This window comes from Salvelinus namaycush, chromosome 37 (assembly GCF_016432855.1).
Source record: "Salvelinus namaycush isolate Seneca chromosome 37, SaNama_1.0, whole genome shotgun sequence".
Lineage (NCBI taxonomy): Eukaryota > Metazoa > Chordata > Actinopteri > Salmoniformes > Salmonidae > Salvelinus > Salvelinus namaycush.
This window is the reverse complement of record NC_052343.1, coordinates 4,354,496-4,382,258: the sequence shown is the minus strand read 5'-3', so window position 1 is coordinate 4,382,258 and position 27,763 is coordinate 4,354,496. Positions and strand designations below refer to the sequence as shown.

At 44.2% G+C, this 27,763-nt stretch overlaps 2 protein-coding genes across 3 annotated transcripts in view; one reads left to right on the top strand and one right to left on the bottom strand.

Moving 5' to 3' along the window:
* Positions 1-69: 69 nt before the first annotated feature.
* On the bottom strand, positions 70-19,606 carry ube3d (ubiquitin protein ligase E3D). 2 transcript variants are annotated; one of them, XM_038977365.1, is made up of 10 exons: positions 19,284-19,606; positions 15,608-15,813; positions 14,349-14,439; positions 13,706-13,940; positions 12,827-12,899; positions 12,371-12,449; positions 12,021-12,129; positions 11,701-11,888; positions 9,722-9,860; positions 70-516 (listed from the first exon to the last, which is right to left on the bottom strand). In XM_038977365.1, exons 1-10 carry the CDS (start codon positions 19,358-19,360, stop codon positions 496-498), a joined length of 1,218 nt encoding a protein of 405 aa, XP_038833293.1. In that variant the 5' UTR covers positions 19,361-19,606; the 3' UTR covers positions 70-495. The 2 variants fall into 2 exon arrangements, with proteins under 2 accessions (XP_038833293.1, XP_038833294.1); XM_038977366.1 differs by lacking the exon at positions 70-516 and having other exon boundaries at positions 9,754-9,860; positions 11,657-11,888.
* An 87-nt stretch (positions 19,607-19,693) lies between these two features.
* LOC120031063 (protein dopey-1-like) overlaps positions 19,694-27,763 on the top strand; it is a 38,655-nt gene continuing 30,585 nt past the window's right edge. The window contains exons 1-7 of the mRNA XM_038976613.1: positions 19,694-20,021; positions 21,367-21,562; positions 21,770-21,951; positions 22,360-22,530; positions 22,729-22,918; positions 23,352-23,450; positions 23,751-23,850. Coding sequence (XP_038832541.1) covers positions 21,425-21,562; positions 21,770-21,951; positions 22,360-22,530; positions 22,729-22,918; positions 23,352-23,450; positions 23,751-23,850 — 880 coding nt within the window. The 5' untranslated portion in view covers positions 19,694-20,021; positions 21,367-21,424. The remainder of the gene's footprint in view (positions 20,022-21,366; positions 21,563-21,769; positions 21,952-22,359; positions 22,531-22,728; positions 22,919-23,351; positions 23,451-23,750; positions 23,851-27,763) is intronic.

The window sequence follows — 27,763 nt, the reverse complement described above, 5'->3', positions numbered from 1 at the left end:
ATTCTTATTTACAGTAAAAGTGACCCCCCCGCTAATAAACACACACTTCAACACAGGCATGTTAGTCAGAGTCACTATTTAATCTGGGCAGGTCATCAATAACTCAGACATTCCATTGGAATGATTAGTCACAAGTCTTTTTACATGGTTTGCATTACAGCATCTATCAGGGTCATGTTCAGTAGGACCAAATTGAAGAAACCTTTTCAAAACGTATAACGGAATGATCGTTCTTTTAGGTGAATGCTCCACTCGGAGGTGTGCACCAGCTGAACTTGGGCAATGGAAGTTGGTTTTCCATTACGTGCGTCTTGAACACAGCTCTGGCCGAGTAGATCTCCTGTGAGACCGCTGTATTGGGATGATGGATGAGGGCATTGGCTTCACTCAAATTAGTCTGACAGATAAGTAACTGTACTCTAGTGTTCCAGTGTTTCTTCTGCTGATCCTCCCTCTAGGAAAGACGAGTGGATCCATGGCTCTTGACCTCTGACATTACAGTCTCATGTACGCCACCTGTAAAGAATTCAGACAGATAGCGTTAGATCTCTAAAGTGTAACAATAAGAGATACAGTATTACTTTTCTCACCTGTATATGGAGATTCAGATACAAAGCCAGAAAAAAAGATATATCTTCATTACGTACAATGAAACTGACTTACGGTGAGTATACTGTATGGATTGTGTTAAAACAAAAGGAAAAAAACAGTGACATTTAGGTAAACAATGTGTTCAGATGAAATGTGGATATTTGTCGGCTCGTGGCACATCCCTGTCCTCTCTTACATGGTCAGATGGCAGACATAACAGTGCAGGTCTTGCACATACACGCACACATTAAAAAACTCAAAGCCATGTCCTAGTCCTGGTTGTTTGCCTGGAAGAGGGTCACAGCTCTGGCCGAGTAGATCTCCTGTGAGACCGCTGTATTGGGATGATGGATGAGGGCATCGGCTTCACTCAAGGCTCCCCCCCGAAACGCATGACTCAGCCTGCACACCGCATCAACACTCATTAACACAAATGATAACAAATTAGTCTGTGACGGCAGATTAAGCCCAAAGGTGAACGTGCTACAAAATAGCTAAGCCCCCCCAAAAGAAAAATACAAGAAAAAACAAGCTACTATTCATTCCCTTTGACTGAAGAGAGTGAACCTCAACCTCCAACGTTAACGCTTTCAAGTATGTACCTTTGAACCAGCTGCTGTCGTTGATGGTTGCAATCAGGGATGCACACTGGCGAGGAACCAAAAAGGTGACCCCTTTTTTTTGTTGCACTGAAACATGCAACAACAAAAAATCCCCGCCAGGGAGAAACGCAGGTTTTAACTAATTAAAACAAAGAATATGATCTGCGTGATCAGTCTCTGTGTGTACAATAAAAAGTGGTTCATGTGAACCTAACCCACAGCTACATTTTTTTTTAAAGAAAGCAATCCAATGTTATTTGTTGCCTAGACTTTACTGCAAATGACACTCAAGTCTTGAGAAGAAAAAACACACCAATATTGCAGGTAGCCTTTATAATAGAACGCTTGTGACCACACACACAAATATTGCACTTGGGGGGAAAAAAACTAAAAAAAACATTTTAAGTAGAAATAGAATGAAACAAACAGGCATTCTATTATTGCTCTATTATAGTGGCCACTATAGACATCGAGCAAATGAACAAGGCTACATGTGTGCAAAAATAACATTCACTGAGTAAAAACAATTATAATCCCCCACTCACTTACACACACACACGTGTTACTGTCAAGTTCAACACAACAAACACTATCTTTGGGCTACACTGCATATTATTACATTGTACACTTTCTGCCTGTGGAAATGTGTTCTACAATGTGCCAGCAAAAGTGAGAAAGTGTGTGGTGTTCCTTTCACCTCTATAATGGCATCCAGTTTAAGCCAGGCCCATCTTCAGCTACACTTGATCCCTGAATCCACTTGTTTAACAAGCAACGGCTCATTTTCACCTAATTCTCATTCCGAAAATTAACCACATACTGTAGAGGGAAAACATTAGTTAACAGATAGTGGTAAGTTCGTTAACTAGTTAACATTTCACACAGATTGCCAGGGTCCAGTAAGCAACTAACGCATTACAACTTGAGGAACGGCAAGGACTCGTATACTAGTTAATACTATAGCGAATTTGTTACATGCTGACCACACTGCTTGCGTTGTGTGCGTTGCAAAGTAAATTTAAACATACACCTCCTTCAATGATTGCACCCACTCTGCTCGCGCGTGCCGACGAGCGTCTGCGTTGCTAAGGGCTAACACCGTACCCAAACTGGCCGCGCGCAAGCACCATCGCGCGGAAATTCATTTTGTCCCCTCACACCAAACGCGATCAAGACGCATGTTAAAATATCAAAACAAACTCAAAACCAAATTATATTAATTTGGGGACAAGTCGAAAAGCATTAAACATTTATGGCAATTTAGCTAGCTAGCTTGCTAGCTAATTTGTCCAATTAAGCTAGCTTTCTGTTTCTAGCTAATTTTCCTGGGATATAAACATTGAGTTGTTATTTTACTTGCAATGCACAAGGTCCTCTACTCTGACAATTAATCCACACATAAAAACGGTCATCCCGAATCGTTTCTAGTCATCTCTCCTCCTTCCAGGCCTTTCTTCTTTGGACTTATATACTTAACGCTAATACTTGTTCCACCACACTTTCTCCCTCACCTCAAACTTTCCAAATGCCAGTTGTTTTTCGGTTACAGCTCATGAAGTACGCTTCATCACCTTCTCACCCCCGTCTCTGTGGTCAGGCTTCTCACCTAACATGCAGACCGCATCGCGTGCGCGAGCATCGCAAAATAAATGTAAACATCCATGTTATTCAACTATTGCACCCACACTGCTCACGTGCGCCAAAGAGCATCTGCACTGCCAAGCGCTAAAATAGAAGTCAGTTCTATTTGTGACGCTGAACGCGGTGCAAGTCCTGCCTCTCCCATCTCCTCATTGGTTTATAGAAGCAGATACCCACGTGCCATCTCCTCATTGGTTATACCCACATGGGTGATTGAAAGATGAACTGAGTTTGGTCATCGCCTGTTGAGGCTAGGGTGTCCCAGATTAGACTAGGTTTGGTTTACAGGTGTATTTATGGTCCTGCGCCCAGATATTTAAGTGATTACTTTCCTCGTGTTAGAGATGCACACAATTACAGCACCAGATCAGGTGTTGCTGATGTGTGCTTATACAGGTTCAGGAGTAATGCTGGGAAAGGTACTTTCTTGTATACTGGAGCCTCAGAATGGAATGAGTTGCCTCTGCCTATAAAAACAACGTCCTCTCTGGACAGCTTTAAAAATAAAGTAAAAATATGTTTGATGTCTTCTGTGCCCATATGAATAACCCCTATGGAATGATGAGATAGATGTTCTTCTTCTATGTTTTTGTTTTATTATTTCACTGCCATACTGTGTTCAATCTTGTCTAGCCATCTTGTCTCAACATCTTGTCTCAAGAGGACCACAATGGAAATAAGTCCCAGACTTTGTGTGTTATCCTCAATGATTTTATTCATGTGCATGTATGGCTTTTAAGTTTTATGTGTGCTTGTTTTTTTTTTAAATGGTCGAATTAATAAACTAAACTAACTATGAAAGTTAGATGCCAATCGCCATATAAAACTCCAAAGAAGAAAAAGCCTGGAAGGAGGAGAGATGACTAGAAATGACTCGGTTGACCGTTTTATGTGTGGATTAATTGTCGGAGTAGAGGACCTTGTGCATTTCAGGTAAAATAACAACTGAACGTTTATATTCCAGGACAAATTAGCTAGCAACAGCAAGCTAGCTAAATAGGACAAATTAGCTAGCAACTGCAAGCTAGCTAAATTTCCATAAATGTTTAATGCTTTTCGACCTCTCCCCAAATGAATATAATTGGTTTAGTTTGTTTTGATATTTCAACCTGTGTGTCGTGATCGCGTTTGGTGTGGAGGGACAAAATCAATTTGCAAGCTGCCGGTTTGGGTACGGTGTTATTCGTTATCATTCAGGGGACGCGCTGCCGTAACTGACGCGCTGCCTTTCCAGAGCGCGCGCTGATGTTGTAACTAGTAAATTGGTTGTCTCTCCTTTCTTCAGTCGCGTGCTGCGCTGCATTCTGTTGTTATGTGAACGATTGGCTGAGCCTTGGATACAGCCAGTATTGCTCCAAACGCACATCACTCGATCGCTTACAGCCAGTAGTGATCCACCCACCCCCCCAAAACTTTTCTCATCGGATCTACACAAATCACGTAGGTCACCTATTTCGGATTCAAAACAGCGAATTCCACTGAACGGTGACTAGTTTGCATCCCTGTGCAATAGCGCTTAGTGGCAGACTCGGTAGTTTACTCCTGCAAACTTATATTTTGTTTTAAGTGTTTATGTGCATTCTAAAATAACAAATATTGAACACATCTAGTTTTTTCTTTCTTAAAATCAACTACGTTAAATTAGTTAACATATTTGACGACTTCTAGCTAATAATTTGGATTCAAATACCAGCTCAGATCCTTTGATCTCTTATCTCATATCTACTGCGCCAAAGGCTGGACCAAAAGACACAGAAAATGGCAGCAACTATCGCTCACTACACCCAAGGATTCCTCAGAAGTTTATGAACATATTAAAACAACCCTGTGCAGGGAGCTGAGAGAACAATCTTATGCAACACGGGATCCTCCGGAAAAACTGCAGACGGCGAAGACGACGGGGCGGTAGGAGACTAATGAACAAACTTAAATCTTGTGTGTGCACTCGCAATGCGAACAGGAGATCATGCACACCGGATGTGGATGATAAAGGACAAGGGCCAGTTCTGCAGGTTTCACCTCAGGCAACTTCCAAAGTTATTCAACTGAGGCTTTTAAATGCATCCATAAACAACAAAGGCTTACTAATGAATGACATCACTGATAAAGGTCTAGACATTCACTGTGAAGTCTACTCCAGTACCAGCTGTCTCATCTTTTGAATGCATGCCTTTTAAAATCACTGGCTCTGTATCAGTACTTGCTGTGCCGATTTCATCGGCCTCCTAAACTCAACTGACTTTCTTGTGGAACTATCTGTGGCTCAATACAACACCTCCCTTGGCCTCCATACTGGATGAAGTTGCTCCTTTGAAAACCCACCTGCTGTCTTTCTCCAAATCTTCTCCCTGGTACACTGAGGAGCTACGCTCTCTCAAAGCAACGGGCTATCGTCTAGAACGACAGTATCGGAAAACTGGGCTAAAGGTGCCTGCGCAGATGTTTGAGTAACATCAGCAAGAACAAAAACAGACCACAAATGCAGCTCGGACAATCTACCTCTCCCAACTGTTCAGGACCGGCAGTGGTAACTCCCGGGTGCTGTTCTTTACTGTGAGCAAGCTCCTCCAACCTGTCAACAATTCTGCTACCTCAGCCTCCCCCAGAACAGTGCAACAAATACCTGTGCTTCTTCCAAAGCAAAATTGAAAACCTCAAAACACCATCCTGTCCTCTCCGGCCCCTGTAGTTGATCTACCCGGTCCTACGCTCCGAGTCAAGGTCCTCCACCTTCACCACAGTTGCTGCAGCTGATGTAAGCTGGTTAAAACAACGAGGCCGACCACTTGCTCACTTGACCCTATTCCCACCTCCCTTGTAAACACCTGCTTACCTGCTCTGGAGCCTCTCTTCATAGAAATTATCAACAAGTCCCTCATCACTGGATGTGTCCCTCAGCTCAAAATTGTCTGCAGTCACACCAGTACTTAAAAGGCCTGAAAATGACACTAACAACCTCCAGAAATACAGGCCTATTTCCAACCTGCCCTTCCTGAGTAAGCTCCTTCCTCGAATGTGCTGTTTCTAACCAAATCCAAAACCACCTGGCCACTCACAACCTACTTGAGCCCTTCCAGTTGGGTTTCAGAGCTAGACACAGCACCAAGACTGGTGGCCCTTACCGGGGCAATGACCTCCTCATGAATGCTAACTCGAGGCTGCCATCATCCTCATACTTGACACAGTCAGCCACACCTTCCTGCTGGACTGCATGGAGAAGCACCTGGGCCTGTCAGAACCTGAACAGTGTCTCTCTCACTGCCAGTTTGTAGCCATCGGTCCTAGTAGGTGAGACAGTTGTGGTCCAACAGGGTGTCCCCCTCAAGGCTTGGTTCTGGGGCCACTATTGTTTTGCATCTACATGCTGCCACTGAGAAACATCTTGAGGAAACACGGACTGGGCTTTCACTTCTATGCTGACAACACTCGGCTGTATGTCTCCACAAACACTGACAATGCACTCCTGGTCAGCTGCCTGCAGGACATCAAAGCGTGGATGCAGTTTAGTTCCCTGCAGAACCTCTTAAGGATTAGCCCCTTTTTTCAATTTTCACCTAAAATGACATACCCAAATCTAACTGCCTGTAGCTCAGGCCCTGATGCAAGGATATGCATATTCTTGGTACCATTTGAAAGGAAACACTTACATTTATGGAAATGTGAAAGGAATGTAGTAGAATATAACACAATAGATCTGGTAAAAGATAATACAAAAAAAGAAGTTTTGGTATTTTTTTTGTACAATCTTTGAAATGCAAGAGAAAGGCCATAATGTATTATTCCAGCCCAGGTGCAATTTAGATATTGGCCACTAGATGGCATCAGCGTATGTCTAAAGTTTTAGACTGATCCAATGAACCATTGCATTTATGCTAACATTTTTGTGTCAAGACTGCCCAATTGTGCCTAATTTGTTTATTAATAACTTTTCATGTTCAAAATTGTGTACTCTCCTCAAACAATAGCATGGTATTCTTTCACTGTAATAGCTACTGTAAATTGGACAGTGCAGTTAGATTAACAAGAATTTAAGCTTTTTGCCAATATCAGATATGTCTATGTCCTGGGAAATTTTCTTATCACTTACAACCTCTTACAAACTATAGGTGACAGGGCTCCGCGGCTGTGGAAAACACTATTAGGGTAGAGTCTCTTCCAGACATAATTAGTGCAGTGTCTCTGTCCTCTTTTAAAAAACACAGCTCAAGACCGTGCTGCTCACAAAAGCTTTCAAGGACCTCTGCTAATTCTGTTCTCATGTCCTCCAAACCTGATGATCCCTGTATATAGCCTTGTTTCTTGTCTACGTTGTTTTTTGGATTGTTTTTATTATTTAAAAGAAAATGTCAGCTTGGGTGTGAGAAAAACACTTTATATTAAATGAATTATTATTGACACAAGGTCCTGCTACATTCCAAGAATAGTTGTGATATGCTAATGTGCTACCCACGGGTGAAACAGTTTCTCATCACAGCTTCGTCGTGAGCTCACGGCAGTTACAAATTCTAATAATGGAAATACAATTTCAGCCCGTCTCCTTTAAAAACGTCTACTCTCCTAGGGATATATTATTATTTATTTTTTTTAGATGGGAGATTGCATTTGCCAGTACAGTTTATTTTCTTTCCATCACTGTACTATGGCTCTTTTGTCAGAGGTAGTAGTATTCACAGCGGGGTGTTAATCTGTCAGCGTTAAAAGGGCTGATACGACTAGAGAAGAGAAGCGTCAGAACCTATAGGCTCAGCTTTGGTGCTCAGTTATCACAACACTCAACATCTTGGCGAGGTAACAGAGGGAATATTATTTACTCCACTTGACGAGAAAAATAACAGAGGGGGGGAAAAAAACACAAATGACATGTGTGAATGGGAACTGGCTGCTGAAGTGAAAGCAGTTTGCCTACACTGAAACGGTGTTCTGTGGGGAATAAGGCATTTCTCAAAGTGTGATGTAAGCTACTGACTGAGGGAGGTTTCCGATTCTGACTGAGGAGTGCCACAGCAACTGACCGAGTCGTCTAAATGACGGGGACCAGCCACACTGACCGAGTGTCACAAGTCTTTCAGTCTAATACAATACAGTGCGGGTTAGAGAATTCTTCCGACTAATCCCATTTTTCATGCATTCCCTTACCTCCCTCAGGCGCGTGTATCTGAGGGAGGTAAATCATTTCAACAACACGCCACATTGCAAGACATCGTCAGGGTGAGACTTGATATAGATAACATTTTCCCAGCATGGTGCCCCTTACCTTTTTCTGTCCAGTTTTATCTTCCAGTGTGTCTCTCTGTGTGGGAGATTAATGAGCTGGCAGGCAGGAGGGGGGGGGGTTCTGTGGCAGGGGTGGCACGCTGTACTGGAAGTACTTTACACCCCATTACACCGCAGCACAGCTCAGAGGTGGAACACAACATCCCAGACAACACACCATTCCTCCTCCAATAATGAGAGGCTAGATCTGGTTAGAAGGGCTAACACAATAGACTGGCACTGGAAGGCCCACTCACCATTTCACATGCCCACACACACACCATTAGGGCTACATTATCAATTTGGGAGTTTTCAGCCCTCATCTGCTGTAACTCTATCTGACGATGTGATCGCATTACTCTCTGGTACTACTAGGCTTACAGCAGAGCAGTGAATCCATCTCTCCAGTGGAGGCATTTAAGTGACTAAATCAGACACTCTTCATCACTCCCCTTAGTCCCTCTTGTCTCTTCTCCCATTTTAGTGACATGCAGTCTAAAGTACCCCCGTCCTAAAACAAGTCCCTTTTCAGCAATAGCATAATCACTCACGGTCAGGACAAGACATTGATATCCTCGATTTCCACACTTTCCAGCCGAGTGATGAACGGGACTTGGGAATATGGTAACATGGGGAGAGTATGGCATCGCAACTCTAGACAATTGATGGTTTCTCCGGAAAATATTTTTTTTTTGACTAAAAAGACTTATTGCAACATCTGAATGTACAGAATGACTAACTCTTAACACCCTACAAGCCTATCAGACTGAAATATGACAAACTGAAGATAAATGGAAAAAGTAAGGGAAGAAGTTCTCTCCCCTCCCTCTAAGTGGAATTGATAGCTTCTGCCAGAGTCAAAATGAGTTCCTCCTCCCCTGTACAGACCCAGAGGGCAAGTAACAGAGTTTTGTGAAAGGGGGAAGGAACACAAAATATGAGATTGCAGAGCGTGGGAGAGAAAGAGAGAGAGCACTTAAATATAATAAGCAGTCTCGTAGAGGTTTGGTGACATAGTAGCGGTGGGAAGTAAAAACAATAAGTAGTAAGCATTTTAATCAAAGGACACAGAGCCGTGATAACTATATAATGAGACCGGAGCCAGTGGCCTCATCTTCAGCCACGTTGAATATGCAGCTCAAATGTTTGTTTACGTTATTTTTTTCAAATGTTAGGCTACTTCAACTTCTCAAACTACACATCTGTGCTCTCAGGTGAGTGCTGCTGTGACAGGTAAAGAGGCAGGGATGAGACAATGGTGGTAATTACTGTGCAACTGTCTGGAAAGTCTCTGGAGAGTCCCCGGGGAAGTCAGCCAAGTTTACAACTCCTAGTCTTGCCTAGGTGCAAGAAAACTCTTCCTTTTTGCACTGTAGAGGAGACTGTTGTTGTGGGCACTAAAACGTTAGACAGCCCAGCAGTATTGGTGGTGCTCCAGCATCTTCTAAGAATAGTTAGTCACAAAATCCCTCTGAACCCCTTTTCGAAAATGTGCTTTAAAAAACAAAAAATTGTCGCAACGATGGTCGCTATTAGGTAGAGGCTGTAAATAATGGATATCACCAATCAAACAGTGTCACGTTCATCCTGCCAAGGGGAGAAGCTCTACCTACATTACTTAGAGGCCCTCATACCTGGTAGGAGTTCATGGAATGCAGCGACGGAGGGAGACAGGAAGTACTGGCTGTCAGCACCGACAACAGCTCCTGGCACGTGGTCAGGGGCAGTTCTAGGGGGTGGACACCGATGTCCTTCTCCCAGGTGTCTACAACACTGGAAACGCACAGAGATAAGGGACAGCGAGAGAAAGAAAAATAATGAGACCGAGAGAAAGACATGAAGAAAGAGAGAAAATGCAGAATGAAAATACAATGCATCAGTCAGAGTAATACATAAAAAGTCAAATATCTCTCCGAGGTTCACATCTTCTAGGCAAGGGGACATAAATCCCAGTTTGAAGCATTACGATGTTAATCAAATAATTATAATCTATCACTGGGTAATGTTGAACAGTGAGAGTTTGAAAGGGATAGAGGAATGAGAAAGTGAGGGAAAGATTGATTCCCTGTCACAGGTCGTGGAAGCGATCCAGGTTTTTTCATTACATTTCGCCATCTGTGCAGTGACAGACACTCAGAGTTAAAATGCCGATAAGTCCTTAGTATAGAAAGTAACACTCACTTAGTATACAGTGAATGCAACTGCTTTTACAGTAAAGACAATCCTAACATGCAGCGCTGGTCATAAAACTTCAACGGTCACCCAAGGGTGTAGTGTTTAGGAACCATTGCCCAAAAAGAAATAAATGGGCCAAAACAGGGAGGGACTAACCTGAACTTGTCCAATAAGAAACCCTCGTATTCGTCGCAAAATGTTTTGCTACGGTTTGTACTAATGAAAACACCGCTGGTAGTAAATTTGATTAGTTCTGCAGCCGTCAACTCCACACTAATCAAGTCATCGCCCTCGGTGACAGTCACAATTCAATTAAGCAGAGGCTCACCGATTCTCCCGCCAATTAGAGACACGTTACTGGCGTGCACCTCCCAACAAACACAACGTCGCCTCCAGTGCGTTCAACCAAGACAGACGGTGCTCCGTGACTTACACGGCTGACTGAATTAAAACAGAGTCAGGGATGAATGTCGCGTATGTGACAGTATGTAGGCCTACAGGAAACAGATGTTTCTCTAACACTTCCCCACCTTCATACAAGCTGTGTCAGCCAACAGCCACGTTGTTTTATCCCAAAATGTTGGAGGAGCGATCCGGGTTTAAGCTCGTGTCAGTCAGGGCTCTCCAACCCTGTTCCTGGGAGAGCTCCCCTGTAGGTTTTCGCTCCAACCCCAGTTGTAACTAACCCGATTTAGCTCGTCAACCAGCTAATTATCAACCCGTGCGCTAGATTAGGGTTGGAGCGAAAACCTACAGGACGGTAGCTCTTGGAAGAGGGTTAGAAAGCCTTGACGTAGGGCATTTGTGTATTCAAATCCCAGCCTGGAGTTCCAGAGTACTGCAGGCTCTCAGTTCTTACCTAATATTTAATTCCACCCACCTGGTGTCCCAGGTCTAAATCAGTCCCTGATTAGACGGGAAGAATGAAAAACAGCAGTGGAACTGGCTTCGAGGTCCAGATTTGAATACCCCTGAGCTAGTGTCACACTTAAAACAGCAGGCAATTTCCCATCCTACACGCAGTCAACAGCAGTGGTGTGCTGAGCTGTAGTGCCGTGCGGAGAGGAGTCCTCTCCTTTCATCCACAGTTTGTTCATTACAGCTCTGCTGCCAGTCTGCTGGAGGGGCTGTCACATTATACGAAGCAAAACAAGACTAAGGTGAAGCGGGAGAGGAAGAAGGAAATCATAACAGCAGTGAAGAATCCTGCGGGGAACTCAGCATGGAGGAACACGGAGCACCCACCACATCTATCCGTGACTCATTTCTGTTCTCAGTTGCAAAACACTATTTTTTAATAAAAATAATACCAATAGTACAAATCCCCGTTATAATCAAATATCCTGAACAAACTGCACTGAAAGCCCCCCCAACTAAAAATAAATAAATCATACTCTATCAGAAATGCAGCAGGAGATGGGTATGTAGGCTGTCTTACTCCTGGTGTGTGCTGGCAGAGGGAGAACAGGGGAGATAGAGGACTTTGACGGCGCTGCCAGCCTTAGTGGGTGATTGATGCTCAGAACACTGGCGGTGGCCGGGAGAGGTGACGGCATCACCTCTGACAGTCGATGACGGAGTGGCAGAGGACGAGGCAATGAGGGAGTCGCTGTTCAGGAGCCAGAGCTGAGGATCAGAAGAAGTTATTTAACACTTCACACCCTCTCTGTTAAAGCCACACGCACATTTCACCAATGCACACACCGTCTCGGTCTCACATATTTCAAGCTCTCTCTCTCACACACACACACCTCTTACCAATATGAAGGCTTTTCCATCTGAGGCCTGGATAGAGAAACGAAACATGCTCTGCGAGGAAGACAGCTCCACCAGTCTGACAGCTACGGTCTGTTCCAGGAACAGTGACCTGTGGACGAGTAGGGCATGGTTGACCCTCGATAAGAATTCTACCTAGCCGTGTCTAAAATAATATTCTACGTCGCTCACTGGCATTGTAGTAGCAAAAGGTAATATATTGCCATCTGCATAATGAAAAACTATAGATTTACATTGATTTGCACTTTGAGAAGCGGAGTATCCGTATGATGGTGAGTATCCACAGATGTTACAGCAATATGCGCCGGTCCGAGAAGCAGCAGCATAGTTACCTGTCTAGAGAGGTATCAAACTGGCCGTCTCCCACACTGGGTCTCACTGTCACCTCTGTGATGTAGAGTTTCAAGGTCCCTGCAACATTTACAGAAACTGTTACTATTGAGCCAACCCTCACGCAGACAGAACCTGACCTGGGCGTCTTTTCTAATGCAATGCAACTTCCTTATGGTTCAAGTCCCGGGGTAGATGATACACGTGGGAATTGAACTGGCAAACGAAGGGCTGTTGGTCTCATGCCATTCACTGCCTTTGTGCCCTTGAGCAAGGAAGTTAAGCCCTAAAATTGCTCCGGTAGTGCCGCCCTAAGGCAGACGCGCTTAGAGTGCTGCTCCCAACCAGTGCGTGTTTGTGTCTATATGACGTTGGGTATTATGACAGCAAATCAATCAATTCCCGTTGAAACAAAATGTACAATATACAGTTTCTATTCTATAAAGACTGTTGTGTACCTGGTGCCACAGCCTCTCCCAGGCCGGCTGTACAGCTCTTACAGGAGACAAGTGTACGCCTGCGGTTGGGTTTCTACAAAAAGAACAGAAAAACACACAATAAAGCTAAAAAGACAAGAACACACAGTTCTAATTTAAGTTCCTCCAAAACGGGAATCGATAACCACAATCAAACAACCTAAAAAGAGGAGAGAGCAATGGGCAGGCATAATTCTTCTCCTCGTCCCTCTTTCCACTTCCCATCCACTCAACCACACTAAAAGGCCCAGGCTGAGCCACAGATAGTGACTAATAGATGGAGAGTGAAATCAATCCCACCCGAGAGAGAGAGAGAGAGAGAGAGAGAGAGAAAGAGAAAGAGAGAAAGAGAGAAAGAGAGAGAGAGAGAGAGAGAGAGAGAGAAAAAAGCTTGGCTTCAAACACCAGGCCTGGCTGTAGGCTCGGGTTAAAGTGGCTCACGATGTGTGTTGATGTGCTGCCTGTCTGCCCGCCTCCTCAAGTTTCCTCTCTAAAAAAAGGAGTGCTGCTAGCTGCTGCTGCTGCTAGTGAAGTAGAGTGTGTCCATCTCCTCCTGCCAGTCTCAGGCCCAGTGGGATGTGGGTATACAGACAGTCTCACACTAACAAGGAGCCTGAAGCACATACACGGCTGATGTAACTACAGTACACTTCCCTACAAACATGAGGGGAACTTTTGAAAATGACCACTGTTTTAGCTTTACTTTTCAGTAAGTATACAGCACATCGGGGAGAGAGTGAGAGCGAGGTGAAACGCCAAAATCCTAAATGATGTATCTAACGAACGGCAACGTGATGATCAAGGCGAAAACGCCATTGACCTTCTGCCACAGAGGTTCCTTCCTCCCTTGCCTCCTCTCACCGGTGTGTCCTGATTTTGACCATCAGCCATTTTGTTGGTGATGGGGCTGAGCTCCTGGGTGAGAGTCTCCTCACAGCCTCTATCCCGGGGCACAAGGAGGTGCGTGTCGCCCAGGAAACAGTCCTCCGCTCGGGGCAGCAGCTTCAGGTTGGCAAAGGGGTCAGGATGGCAGCACCAGTCATCCACCAGGGAGCTCCAGTTGCCGTTGGGGAGAGGGAGCACTCGCTTGAACACCCTGAGGAAAATCAATGACATTACTATACAACGGAGACTATTTGTACTGTGACGAAATGAATCGATAACTTCAATCAAAAACCTATTTGCATGAATCAATCAAAAAGATATTTGCATTAACAGGGAAAGCTGGACAATATTCCAGTTTTACCCATTTTCCATGACAATGTCACAAACGTATCTATACACTAAGTTTTGGCAGGTGTGTGTGTGGGCGTGCATGTATCCACCTATCCAATGTCAACATGACATTGGGAGATGAGACAGAGCACAGCATTGTCCTCTAGCTCAAAACAGCCATCCATCTCCCTCACCGAACCCATCTTCTCCACTACTATGAGCGGCACCCACTTCCTGTGTCTGATCGGAGGACGTAAATGAACCAACTTCCTCCCTGTGGTCATCTCACCTCTCCTCCAGCACCCTGGTCCCACAGGACTGGCAGTGGAAGCAATAACTCTCTCCGACCTGCAGCCTCTCCAACACACTCCCCGGGGTCTCTGTTAGGAGAGAGTAGCCACAGAGCACATGAACAACTCTATCGGCGGAGAAGAGCTTCACCTAGAGACGGAGCAAAAGTCGATAAACACCGGGGTGGCGGCGGACTGGCGGTGGTGAAAGAAGCTTGGAAGAAAGCTGCCAATCAATCTGTTTTTGATTAGATTTGTCAGTGAATACCACCCCAGCTGTCCTTGTGTCGTGTCGGCCGGGCCGGCTCCCTCTCAGCTGGAGAGAGGCCATTGGGTGGGGCGCTAAATTACTCCCTCACACCATAAAAACACACAGAGTGAACGCGGACAGAGAGATGAAGGCCTGGGGTATTAGGGGTCTGGGCCCATATCCACAAAGCATTTCAGAGAAGGAGTGCTCAAAAACAGATTCATTGCCAGCTTTCTTCCAAGCTGCTTTCACCTACGCCAGTCCGCCACCATCCCAGTGTTTATTAAATTTTCCCCCGTAGATCAGATATCTTTGTGGATATGGGCCCTGTTCTCTCTGGGAGATAAACATGGGGGGGGGGGGAATCTCCTCCGGTTCCCAGGTCAGTGCAGTGACTCTACAGTTAATATAAGCAAGACCTGATGAGTGAGACAAAGTACACCTGGGGTGTATTCATTTGACACCAAACGGAAGAAAACAGACTGACTACCTGAACCAATGAGAGACTCTAGTTCTGTTTTCCGTTCCCTGAACAGTAGCACCAAAACATGCACTCAGTTCTTTCTCAGGGAAGATGGTAGAGTATTACTCCACGAAAATCAGGTTGCAGCTGATTCAGGTCAAAGATTCACATTGTCTGTATATCTATCTGTGGGTGTAGTTTTAGGCACCAGACATGACGGGCCAATTACTGAGCTCATGACTCAGTCCTTTATAGATCAGTACTGTGTGGGCTGATCAGGCTACAGAGAGCACACAGGAGGACTCCTCCACTGTCTGTTTGAGGGAAGGCTTCAAAGCCACGGAGTAACTGACTCAAGCCAGAGGAGAATATATTATATAAATCAGCCATAAATAAGAAATGATCTACTGATACTGTTCTGTCTTACCTGAAGTGGAGATGGTAATTAGGCTATGATATGTGAGAAACAAACATTTACATGGGAGTAATTCTGTCTCTGTTTGTTGTGTGTGTGTGTGTGTCCATACAGCTAGCCTCACTATTACCTGTGTCATCTGTGTGCTGGTCCACTTTGAGGCGCATTCTGAAGTGTATCTCGTCTCCTCTTTCAGGTGCCTCCCTGCAGGAGCCCTCCACGAGGCTGACCCCTGCTGGCAGCTCCACGATTAGCAGGCCCCGAGGAGTCCGGACGTGGAGGGACGAATCTCCTCCTGTAACCCTCACCTCTGCATAGCTCTTCGCCACATCTCTCCTGAGGGACAGACAGGCAGACATGGTGTTAAGCAACATGTCATATTTTGATAAGGACAGGTAAACCTGGTAAAAAAACATATACAATTGGATTAATGATTCAGCATAATGGCAGGCCTCTGCGCAATGGCCGAGACACAAATGAGACTGCGTTCCTTGACAAGTGGATGACAAACAAGTGAATGGTAGATGTGTGTGTGAGACAGTACTAAAGTCATTTATCATAACCTTCCGACTTGTCCTTATCCCCCTCTACCTCCTGCCTGTTGCTGTCTCAGCTCAAAGTAGAAGTCTAATGAGTTAGAGGAAAATCTGCAGAGAGAGGATGCCCTCTGATGGAAGAAGGGGAAAGGAAAACAGCTGTAGGCCAACTGAAGAGATAGAGAGAAATAAAGAGATATATTGTGTGTGTGTGTGAAAGACAAAGGAAGAAAAAAAAGAGTGATGTGTAGGGGAAAGTGCATGTACAATGTTTGGCTAACACAGATTTTTTTTCTCTCTTGCAGTGACAGCCCTGATGCACTCATGCACGGAAGATATGTTGCCCTCTGCTCAATCTCTGGGTTCGATGCAATTATTTTCACTGGCCATGCAACGCATCTCTGTCCATGCTTGACACAAGTGCTGTCCCCCAGGGAGAAAAACATTACCCAGCGAAGACCGCTTTTAAAATCACGACTTGGGTCGGCTGCATTGAATTCTCTCACTTTCAACCGAGTGGAGGAAGCAACAACAAACAACTGGAAGGAACTACAACCAGGAACCATAGAAGCAACAACAAACAACTGGAAGGAACTACAACCAGGAACCATAGAAGCAACAACAAAAAACTGGAAGGAACTACAACCAGGAACCATAGAAGCAACAACAAAAAACTGGAAGGAACTACAACCAGGAACCATAGAAGCAACAACAAAAAACTGGAAGGAACTACAACCAGGAACCATAGAAGCAACAACAAACAACTGGAAGGAACTACAACCAGGAACCATAGAAGCAACAACAAACAACTGGAAGGAACTACAACCAGGAACCATAGAAGCATCCTGTCACACCAGACAATACACAAGCGATTGGTAAAACAAGAGTCTGTAAACAGTAAACCTGCTCTTTTTAACAAGATATTATCCAACTATAGAACAATTAGGCAATGCAGCAAAGCACAGACCAGGCTATAGGCCTAACCTACAGAATCCCACACCAATGTTTACAAGTAACAAATGTAGAGGCTCCCAAAGGATCCAACACCTGGACACGATTCTATTTATGGTGCATTTTCATTCAGGATTTAGCCAAGTGTTTAACCCGAAAGGCTTAGACTTTTCTATTTCCTTCTACACGGGACAGCACCCGTGTCTCACTAGGCCATGACTAGACCTGCTCTCACTTGGGGGAAAAGCCAGGCCACTGGAACTTTTCAGACTGCATTTACATAACAATGGCTAACTGTGAACTTTAACACCTTCTCACAAATAAACTGTTTTAATTACCTATGCAAAGGTTGTTGATTCTGTTCTTTTTTATTTATTTAACTAGGCAGGGTCAGTTAAGAACAAATTCTTATTTACAATGACGACCTACACTGGCCAAACCCGGACGACGCTAGGCCAACTGTGTGCCGCCCTATGGGACTCCCAATCACGGCCGGTTGTGATACAGCCTGGATTCAAACCAGGGTGTCTGTAGTGACGCCTCAAGCACTGAGATGCAGTGCCTTAGACCACTGATCCACTTGGGAGCCAGAAGAGTGAGAAGAGTGTACAGTTATTTTCAGAGATGGAAAGATTCATTAGGGCAGTTTCAAATAAGTAGACTTAACATGGACTTAGGTCCATAAAACATGGATTTAAGCCAACATTTCCCCCCCTCCAATTTATGTCAACCTATCTCAAGTCTGAATAGGGCCCTAATGCTGCTTTTGTTATAGTGGAAAAGCAGCAGAGCCCTATTAAAACAAAACATTATGACTCATGTCAATGTTTTATGGACTCAAGTCCATGTTAAGTCTGACTCACTGCCACAGCTGGAATGGCCCATTTATTTTGATTTAAAAAAAATAATAATAATGAAAATGTTAATTTCCTACTCCACAACCCCACCTGGTGTCAAAATATAGCATTACATCCATGAGAACATGTTGGCCCAATAGATGCATAAACATCAGCGAAGCTCAACAGGTAGGCCTAAAGTAGGCCTAAAGTGTGTGCAGAGAATATCTGAATCGCTTTCATTTGCTAGACTAAATATCATCAGCACTCACTTCAATTTTGCTAATATTTCCCAGGCTAATTGTAACCAAATATCCAATCGGAGATTCACTGAAAACAAAAATGGTTCATTGACTGATTTATCAAGAGGAGTTCCCATGCGTGTCTCAAAACAGCGCAATGACGCTGTCTCAATCAAAACGGTGCTGGTATTATCAATTGACCACATACGGCAATTGCTTTACATTTATTATAGACAGTGGTGTAGTGCAATATTTTAGGTTGCCTAACGGAGCACAATTTTGTGTTACGTCTTTCTGAATGAAAGTTGGCACCGGCATGAAGCCTATTGTATAAAAATCATTTTAGAATATACATACAATGCATCATCCAAATTACAATATTATACCGCGTAGGCAATCACAGTATGTAAGTGGCTTAAGGAAAATGCTATATTTTATAAATCCTAAAACACCAATTACTATAAATTAGGCCATCATCGCTGTTCGTTCGTGAATGATAATCCTTCACGTTTTACATGTTAAACGCCCATGCTGCATGCATGCCAACCATTTAATCCCAATCCGTTTCATGGGAATATGCATTTCGATCTTCTAGGATGACTAACCGGCCTAACTACTATTTCATCGAATTTTCTAGCAGATGGAGTTAAACACAGCCACAGCATTAGAGCAAAAATGCAACAACTTCAGCACAATCATCTTAAAACTGACATTTAAAAAATTACGAGGTGTTTTTGGTATAACAGGAGCCGGACATTATCTCTGCTATTATATTCGGTTTGTCATGTAGAATATTATCTTGCGAGACATTTCACCATCACGAGAAGTGGCGGAGCGACGCTACGAACCAGCAGCACTACACCCCTGACTATAAGGGTTGGATGACTTCGGGAGTTATACGTTACCACGGCTCTATGAACTAAGCGGTGCATTCAGTTGACTAACAGTAGTACAATTGTTTTACACCATTGCAGTAGCGCAAAAGATTCGTGGTTGACCCAAAATCATCCAGGTCATGGTTAAGTCCCTGATGTAGGGCTCGGAGTTGATGTTATAAATGTAGGCTAAGTGTCACACGTGTGTGGTCCTTCAGACGTTAAATACCTTTCTGTGCGTCTGTTCTGCGCAGTTTGTTCAAGGCAGGAACGCAACCTCTACCCTGTCCTGCTAGCACAACTAGCCGACATTAGCTAAGACTAGATACCTAGCTAGTGGTAGCTAACTATTTCGCAAATAATTACCAGAGAACAAGAAGACCACTTTGCAACCGCTTCCTTAGTTCGAGAAACACTCCAGCTCCTTTGGCATTTTCGCCCATGGTGTGTGTCTTTTTCTTCTATTGTTCGCAATAGCTAGCTGGCTAACCTTATTTAACAACGAAGACACGTGCAGTTAACTTTTTACTCTAACAGAGATAACGGAGTCCAAAGCGAAATGGCTTCGTACATCTGATTGTCAGTATGGCGAATTAAAGTAAATGTAGCAGTAAAAAGTCATCCGCGTATCAATGTAAAACAGAGAAGACTATGGCATATATTTCACTAGTTATCAACACGAGCCGGAACATTTCTACCGCAAAGAGTGATTGCAGTCGGACAAATGAAGTAGACGTGCCGCAATCTGCAATGCAGTCTGGGACAACTGTAAACGGGATTGTTTGGCTTTGTGAACCTGAACGTAGGGCAGGTGTGGTTTTGATGTTGGTTTGTTTTTCAATCAAAGGCAAAGACATCTCTATCTTAAAATATGTAGGATACACTTATTATTTAACCCGTGAGCGTTGTATGCTTACATGACAAGTGACACGGTTTAACCGAGTCGACGCCGGGGGCCCGGCAGCAACAACATCATCAATAATACGGACATAGCTATCAAGGATACATTCGCACTGAGCCAATTAGCGAAGGCATAATTGTTTTTTAATTCGTCAAGCGGGAGACATAATTTAGTGACAGTGGTTTACAAATATCCTTCTAACGGTAAGCATTTATCGTCGACTTTCGCGGCCGATAAATAACAGACAGTCGTTGCTATGCTAGTTTTGGGACACAACATCGGGAGTTAGTCAGGCTGTAACGTTACATCTAAGCTACTTGGTACTATTGTAGCCACCTGGGTGTTGTAGCCCTGCCTTGACTGAGTTAGCAAGCTAGCACATTTACATGGAGGGCAGGTTTCGGTATTGTTGACCACGCATTACTTATGACGATAGGTGATGTCATTCATGTTTGGTTGCGAGTTAAGTCAGATGCCTTGATAAGTGTTTAACGTTGTTAGCTTTAGAAATTAATATTTTTTTGGTATCCATCTTTTAAATAGGTGACTTGCTAGCTAGTTTGATCACGCGTTTTATAATTTGCATGTCATATTGTTCTTGTCAGTATATCTAGTTGGTGTGTCGTTATACAATTAGGCTGTCTCTTGACAAATATTTCAACTCTTGACAACTAGCTACAGATCCATCTAGCTGCAACAACAAAGGCCAGGGCTGTCATTTAGTTTCCTGTGTCGCCCACCCCACCAAGAACACATTTCATTGTGAGGCACTGGGCAGGGCTGTCATGTGGTGCATGTACTGTACCACGCAGGTCTGTCCCTTCCTTGATTACCAGGTGGGAGGAGTTTAGGTTTCTGCCTTGGATAAAAATTCCATGGAAAATCAGTTTTTGGTGAAAGGATGACATTGTATTTGTACTCCCTATATAGGCATGTTATTTTTACTCATCATTTTTATTTGCTGTTCACTGTGCCACTATTTATATATTATTATTATTTGTTTTATCTTTAACTCTGCTTTGTTGGAACTAAGCATTTCACTGTTAGTCTACACCTGTTGTCTACGAAGTGTGTGACAAATAAAATGTGATTTGATTGTAGTTGGAACCCAACCCTCTCATGTACATCTCTGTTCAGCTCTTTTTGTTCACTTGACTTCTATATTGTCTGTTGAAGCACATCTATCTACCTCTCCCATCCCTAAGGCATCTGTTTCACTAAGACATGTCTGGAAGAAGACACCAATGATTTAGCACTATCTTCACATACCAACATTTAACCTTATCAAATTCTTGTAATCTGTCAGACTTTGCTCCTAATAAACATTTGTCATTTGTACATGACTGGTCAATAAACAGCTCCATCTGTGCACCATCATCAACCCATGTGCTTCTCCTCTGTAACTCTCATTCTGACAGATTGACTGGCACTGGCCTGCACATTAAGGACACATGTAGTTTGAGACTAATGCTTCCATATGTAAAGTTCTGATTAATCACTCACTATGACTCAGAGTAATGATATCCCCCCCTTACTCATTCACTCCAGGTGTGATGTGTGTATGTGAGCCTGGTGTTGGCAAGTAGCAGAATAACCACCCAGGAGGATGAATGCAGAGGAAGTGGAGCTGCTCAGTGACTCCAAGTACAGGAATTATGTGGCGGCGGTGGACAAAGCCCTCAAGAATTTTGAGTACTCCAGCGAATGGGCAGACCTCATCTCTGCACTCGGCAAACTCAACAAGGTAACGACCACAAACATTTACCTGTTTGGATATTTCACATATGTACATTTTGGGTTGGAATGGATACACAATGAACACATCAGCAATTAAACTGGATCTGCATAGTCTCTAATGCACTAAATGCATTTTTCCCCCCTGCCAGCTATTGTGGAAAGATGTAGATTGGCCTCTGGTACCCCACGTCTGATGTTTGAATCTGTTTCTCAGGTATTGCAAAGCAATGCCAAGTACCAGGTGGTGCCCAAGAAGCTGACGATAGGCAAGCGTCTGGCTCAATGCCTCCACCCAGCTCTGCCCAGCGGGGTGCACCGCAAGGCCCTGGAGACCTACGAGATTATCTTCAAGATCATAGGGCCCAAGAGGCTGGCCAAAGACCTCTTCCTCTACAGGTACCGACTAGGCTACGGGATGTCAACACTTGTTCAGGACAGTAGGAGTAGTAGAGAAGTACAGTAGCTTTATTGTAACTGGCAAACATGTCATAAACTGAATTTGAACTAGCAAAGTAAGTAAATAAGCCTTGTCCAAGCCAGAATGGTCCATAGGGCAGGAGCCTGTTTCTCCTGTTTTTATAGCGTGAGGCAGCTTGATGTACAAGTACACCCCCTGAACAGAACGCTAGTCTATCGCAGGGCCTTACCCTCAATCCATCTCCTTTGAACTAGTAAGAGAATAAAAATAATGCATGTGGATTTTGTTCAATAGTTATTTTTCTTCAGTTGACCTATCAACCCTATAATTTCCCCTTGACTCTATTACCCCCCCGCCTAACACCTGCCCCCTGCTTTCTGTTTCAGCTCTGGGCTGTTCCCTCTACTCTCCAATGCTGCTATGTCTGTGAAGCCGGTGCTGCTGGGCCTGTATGAGACCTACTACCTGCCCCTGGGAAAGACCCTCAAACCTGGCCTGCAGGGGCTGCTGACTGGGGTACTACCGGGCCTGGAGGAGGGCTCTGAATACTATGATAGGTAAGAGATGGAAGGCCGGAGAAGAGAAATGGATGTCATTGAATGAAGTGAATTGCTAATTACTAGAACAAAAAGAATAATATATATATATTCAGTCAGAATCAACCTTAGTAACAATTCAATCATCTGGGATTCAATTGTCTTGTCAATGTATGCAACCCAAATTCATTTATTTCAATTCAATGCAATCCTCTCCAGGACCAACACGTTGCTGGAGAAGGTGGCTGCGGCGGTGGAGCAGTCGGCCTTCTACAGCGCTCTGTGGGGCAGCATCCTGACCAGCCCCGCCGTGCGTCTGCCCGGGGTCACTTTTGTTCTGCTGCACCTCAACCGCAAACTCTCCATGGAGGACCAGCTCTACGTCATGGGCAGCGACATCGAGCTCATGGTACACGAAAAGATGGATTGTTTTCAGACACCCTTATCTTTTTCCTTTATCCCAACCCCCCAAGTTACACACACACACACACACACACACACACACACACACACACACACACACACACACCAAGTAGAGCTTGAAGTGCCTGTGTTTGTGGAACATGTAGAAATCATTAGTAGTGTATTCATGATGCAGACTGAGAAATTAAGTCATGTGAACTTGTATTGAGTAGGGCCAGGAGTTTTTCCTAATAAAAAAAACAGAAAACACTTTGGTCCCAAATGTTTTCCTGAGGAACAAGAACAAGCAGAAAATGCAATAGGAGTCAACCTAGTCTGGTTGTTCTGAAATTCTACATATTCACTCATTTATTTGCAGTACATTAGATAGATGTAAAGGGGGCTTGATTTAACCCTGCGTGTTGTGTCGCACGCTGCAGGTGGAGGCAGTCAGCACATCGGTGCAGGACTCCAGTGTTCTGGTCCAGAGGAGCACCCTGGACCTGATCCTCTTCTGCTTCCCATTTCACATGAGTCAGGTAAGGACAGATCTGCGCAACTCTGTCAGCACTGCTCAGCACACAAGACAGCAGTCACAGCACTTTTGGAAACTGGCCATTCTTGATGATGAGGCTATTCGACATCCAGTTCGAGGGAGAGAGAGCATACCGTGACTCAGTGGATGCTTGTTTGGCCGTTCACCTCTCCATTCAATCATCGAAGCACAATGTGCCTCAGAGCCCAAACAGGCCAAATTACGGCATCTTTTCTTCTAAGTCAGAACTCATCTGACCTCTGCTATTATTTCCTTATTTTTGTTGTGTGTGTTGCTGTTCCAGGCCACCAGTCCAGACATGATTCGGATCCTCTCTGCAGCGCTGCACGTGGTTCTGAGGAGGGACATGTCACTCAACCGCAGACTATACGCCTGGCTGCTGGGTAAAAGACACACTCACGCACACGCAATGGTCTCCGTTAGCCGGTAATAGCTGGCTTTTGGCAGACATTTTTGTTGTTGTTGAAAATCCGATGAATAAAATTGACGCCGGCCAATTGTCCAGGAGAAGAAGAAAAAAAATCCCATTGTGAAATAATGCTTTTTAGCCTATTCAATGATGGAAATACCAGTCTATGTAAATACATTTCACTGGTCAGGCTTATTGGTCTATACTTTAATTTGCATCATTTAGTGGAATTAAATTGGCGTGTGTACACGTATATTTGTTATGTATCCTATTCATCACATGCGTACAGCATACAGATACAGAGCCTTTTAGTGGAGAATCTGTCAGACAGTGCGGTAGCTGCTGCATCTCAAACAGCAAAGGCATAGGCAATGGAAGGCAGGCTTCATCAGTGTGTCACACCAATTTGCAATGAGTTGTGTCAAGTTGGCTGGATGTCGTTTGGCTGGTGGACCATTCTTGATACACACGGGAAACTGTTGAGTGTGAAAAACCCAGCATCGTTGCAGTTCTTGACACAAACCGGTGCGCCTGGCGCCTACCACCATACCCTGTTCAAAGGCACTTCAATCTTTTGTCTTCCCCCGTTGACCCTCTGAATGGCACACACACAATCTGTGTCTCAAGGCTTAAAAATCCTTCTTTAACCTGTCTCCTCCCCTTCATCGACACTGATTTGAAGTGGATTTAACAAGCGACATCAATAAGGAATCATAGCCTTCACCTGGATTCACCTGGTTAGTCTGTCATGGAAAGAGCAGGTGTTTTCAACTTTCTTTCGTTGTCCAGTAGTTAAAGGTAGATCTCTCCCTGTCACATGAAACCACTAGAATGTGGGGTGTGCTTTCGACAACTGTGTTTTCCCACTAATTGCGTCATGGAACGAACATTCACGCCTAACCTACTGCCTTGTGCGCAATGCTGCGCTTATAACGTGAAGAAATAATCATTGAATCATTGCTTTTTAACTTTCTTTTTTTTTTTTACGTAGCCTAGGCCTACTGGTTGTATGAATTTAGGATCTATCGTCCCACAACAGTCCCAGAGTCTGTTTGGAATAGGTTATTTCTTTCTCGCACAGAACGACAAGATGACCAATAGAATAGGTCAACTTTTCTACTATGGGGGATAGTAGATTGACATAGGCTAGGGATTTTGCTGTTCGTCACTCGCTCGTCTTGTTGGCTGGGGAAAAGTAAATATGGACAGTTATTCTAACATCTTCAAAGTGCACATCAGAATTTGGTGAGAACGTTGTTGCGTCCTCGTCTTGCATGTTGTTTTTAATTTATTTATTTCACCTTTATTTAACCAGGTAGGCCAGTTGAGAACAAGTTCTCATTTACAACTGCGACCTGGCCAAGATAAAGCAAAGCAGTGCGACACAAACAACACAGAGTTACACACGGGATAAACAAGCGTATAGTCAATAACACAATCGAAAAAGAAAAATCTATATACAGTGTGTGCAAATGTAGTAAGATTAGGGAGGTAAGGCAATAAATAGGCCATAGTGGCGAAATAACTACAATTTAGCATTCACACTGGAGTGATAGATGTGCAGAAGATGATGTGCAAGTAGAGATACTGGGGTGCAAAGGAGAAAAAATATATAACAATATGGGGATGAGGTAGTTGGATGGGCTATTTACAGATGGCTGTGTACAGGTGCAAGCTGCTCTGACAGCTGATGCTTAAAGTTAGTGAGGGAGATATAAGTCTCCAGCTTCAGTGACTTTTACAATTTGTTCCAGTCATTGGCAGCGGGGAACTGGAAGGAAAGGCGGCCAAAGGAGATGTTTGCTTTGGGGATGACCAGTGAAATGTACCTGCTGGAGCGTGTGCTACGGGTGGGTGTTGCTATGGTGACCAGTGAGCTGAGCTAAGGCGGGGCTTTACCTAGCAAAGACTTATAGATGACCTGGAGCCAGTGGGTTTGGCAACGGATATGTAGTGACGGTGAGGCAACGAGAGCATACAGGTCGCAGTGGTGGGTAGAATATGGGGCTTTGGTGACAAAACGGATGGTACTGTGATAGACTACATACAGTTTGCTGAGTAGAGTGTTGGGGGTTATTTTGTAGATGACATCGCCGAAGTCAAGGATCGGTGGGATAGTCAGTTTTACGAGGGTATGTTTGGCGGCATGAGTGAAGGAGGCTTTGTTGCGAAATAGGAAGCCGATTCTAGATTTAATTTTGGATTGGAGATGCTTAATGTGAGTCTGGAAGGAGAGTTTACAGTCTAACCAGACACCTAGGTATTTGTAGTTGTCCACATATTCTAGGTCAGAACCGTCCAGAGTAGTGATGCTAGTCGGGCAGGAGGGTGCCTTGCAGCAATCTGTTGAGGAGCATGCACTTAGTTTTACTAGCATTTAAAAGCAGTTGGAGGCTATGGAAGGAGTGTTGTATAGCATTGAAGCTCGTTTGGAGGTTTGTTAACACAGTGTCAAAAGAAGGGCTAGATGTATACAGAATGGTGTCGTCTGCGTAGAGGTGGATCAGAGAATCACCAGCAGCAAGAGCGCCATCATTGATATATACAGAGAAAAGAGTCGGCCCGAGAATTGAAACCTGTGGCACCCCCATAGGAGACCGCTAGAGGTCCGGACAACAGGCCCTCCAATTTGAGACACATAACTCTATCTGAGAAGTAGTTGGTGAACCAGGCGAGGCAGTCATTTGAGAAGCCAAGGCTATTGAGTCTTCCGATAAGAATGCAGTGATTGACAGAGTCGGAAGCCTTGGCCAGGTCGATGAAGACGGCTGCACAGTACTGTCTTTTATTGATGGCGGTTATGATATTGTTTGGGACCTTGACCGTGGCTGAGGTGCACCCATGACCAGCTCGGAAACCAGATTGCATAGTGGAGAAGGTACGGTAGGATTCCAAATGGTCAGTGATCTGTTTATTAACTTGGATTTCAAAGATTTTATAAAGGCAGGGCAGGATGGATATAGGTCTGTAACAGTTTGGGTCTAGAGTGTCTCCCCCTTTGAAGAGGGGGATGATCGCGGCAGCTTTCCAATCTTTGGGGATCTCAGACGATACGAAAGAGAGGTTAAGTAGGCTAGTAATAGGGGTTGCAACAATTTCGGCGGATCATTTTAGAAAGAGGGTCCAGATTGTCTAGCCCAGCTGATTTGTAAGGATCCAGATTTTGCAGCTCTTTCAGAACATCAGCTGTCTGGTTTTGGGTGAAGGAGAAGCGGGGGGGGGGGGGGGGGTGCTGAGATGTTGGCCAGGGTAGGGGTAGCCAGGTGGAAAGCATGGCCAGCAGTGGACAAATGCTTATTGCAATTATCGATTATCGTAGATTTATCGGTGGTGACAGTGTTTTCTATCCTCAGTGCAGTAGTCAGCTGGGAGGAGGTGCTCTTATTCTCCATGGACTTTACAGTGTCCCAAAACGTTTTGGAATTAGTGCTACAGGAAGCAAATTTCTGTTTGAAAAAGCTAGCCTTTGCTTTCCTAACTGACTGAGTATATTGGTTCCTGACTTCCCTGAAAAGTTGCATATCGCGGGGGCTATTCGATGCTAAAAGCAGAACGCCACAGGATGTTTTAGTGCTGGTCAAGGGCAGTCAAGTCTGGGGGGATTTGGAATTATTATGAAATACCATAATCAAAATGTGATTTATGTCATGCAAGATCACCGTGGGTGGAAGCCCTAATCAGGTCATGCACCCAATGCATATTGGTCTAGTATATTTCCGGTAAATTAAAGTGCTGCCGGTCAAATGGTACACATGCACAAACAAGCACATGCACACATACATACCACTGCATGCGTTCTGTACAACTTCGTATAGTTGAGCTTTTGGACTTTGCCTGTTTGCATGATCATCTGGTCATATGTCTTGTGCAGTAACATGTCTTGTCGT

Excerpts from the sequence above, each read along its gene's own strand:
- ube3d (XM_038977365.1), bottom strand. The coding sequence starts at position 19,360 with ATGGGCGAAAATGCCAAAGGAGCTGGAGTGTTTCTCGAACTAAGGAAG. Across the intron at positions 14,440-15,607 it reads CCAGCACACAGATGACACAG|AGACCCCGGGGAGTGTGTTG; the intron begins GTAATAGTGAGG and ends CTCTCCTAACAG. Across the intron at positions 11,889-12,020 it reads ATGGAAAAGCCTTCATATTG|CTCTGGCTCCTGAACAGCGA; the intron begins GTAAGAGGTGTG and ends TCTGATCCTCAG.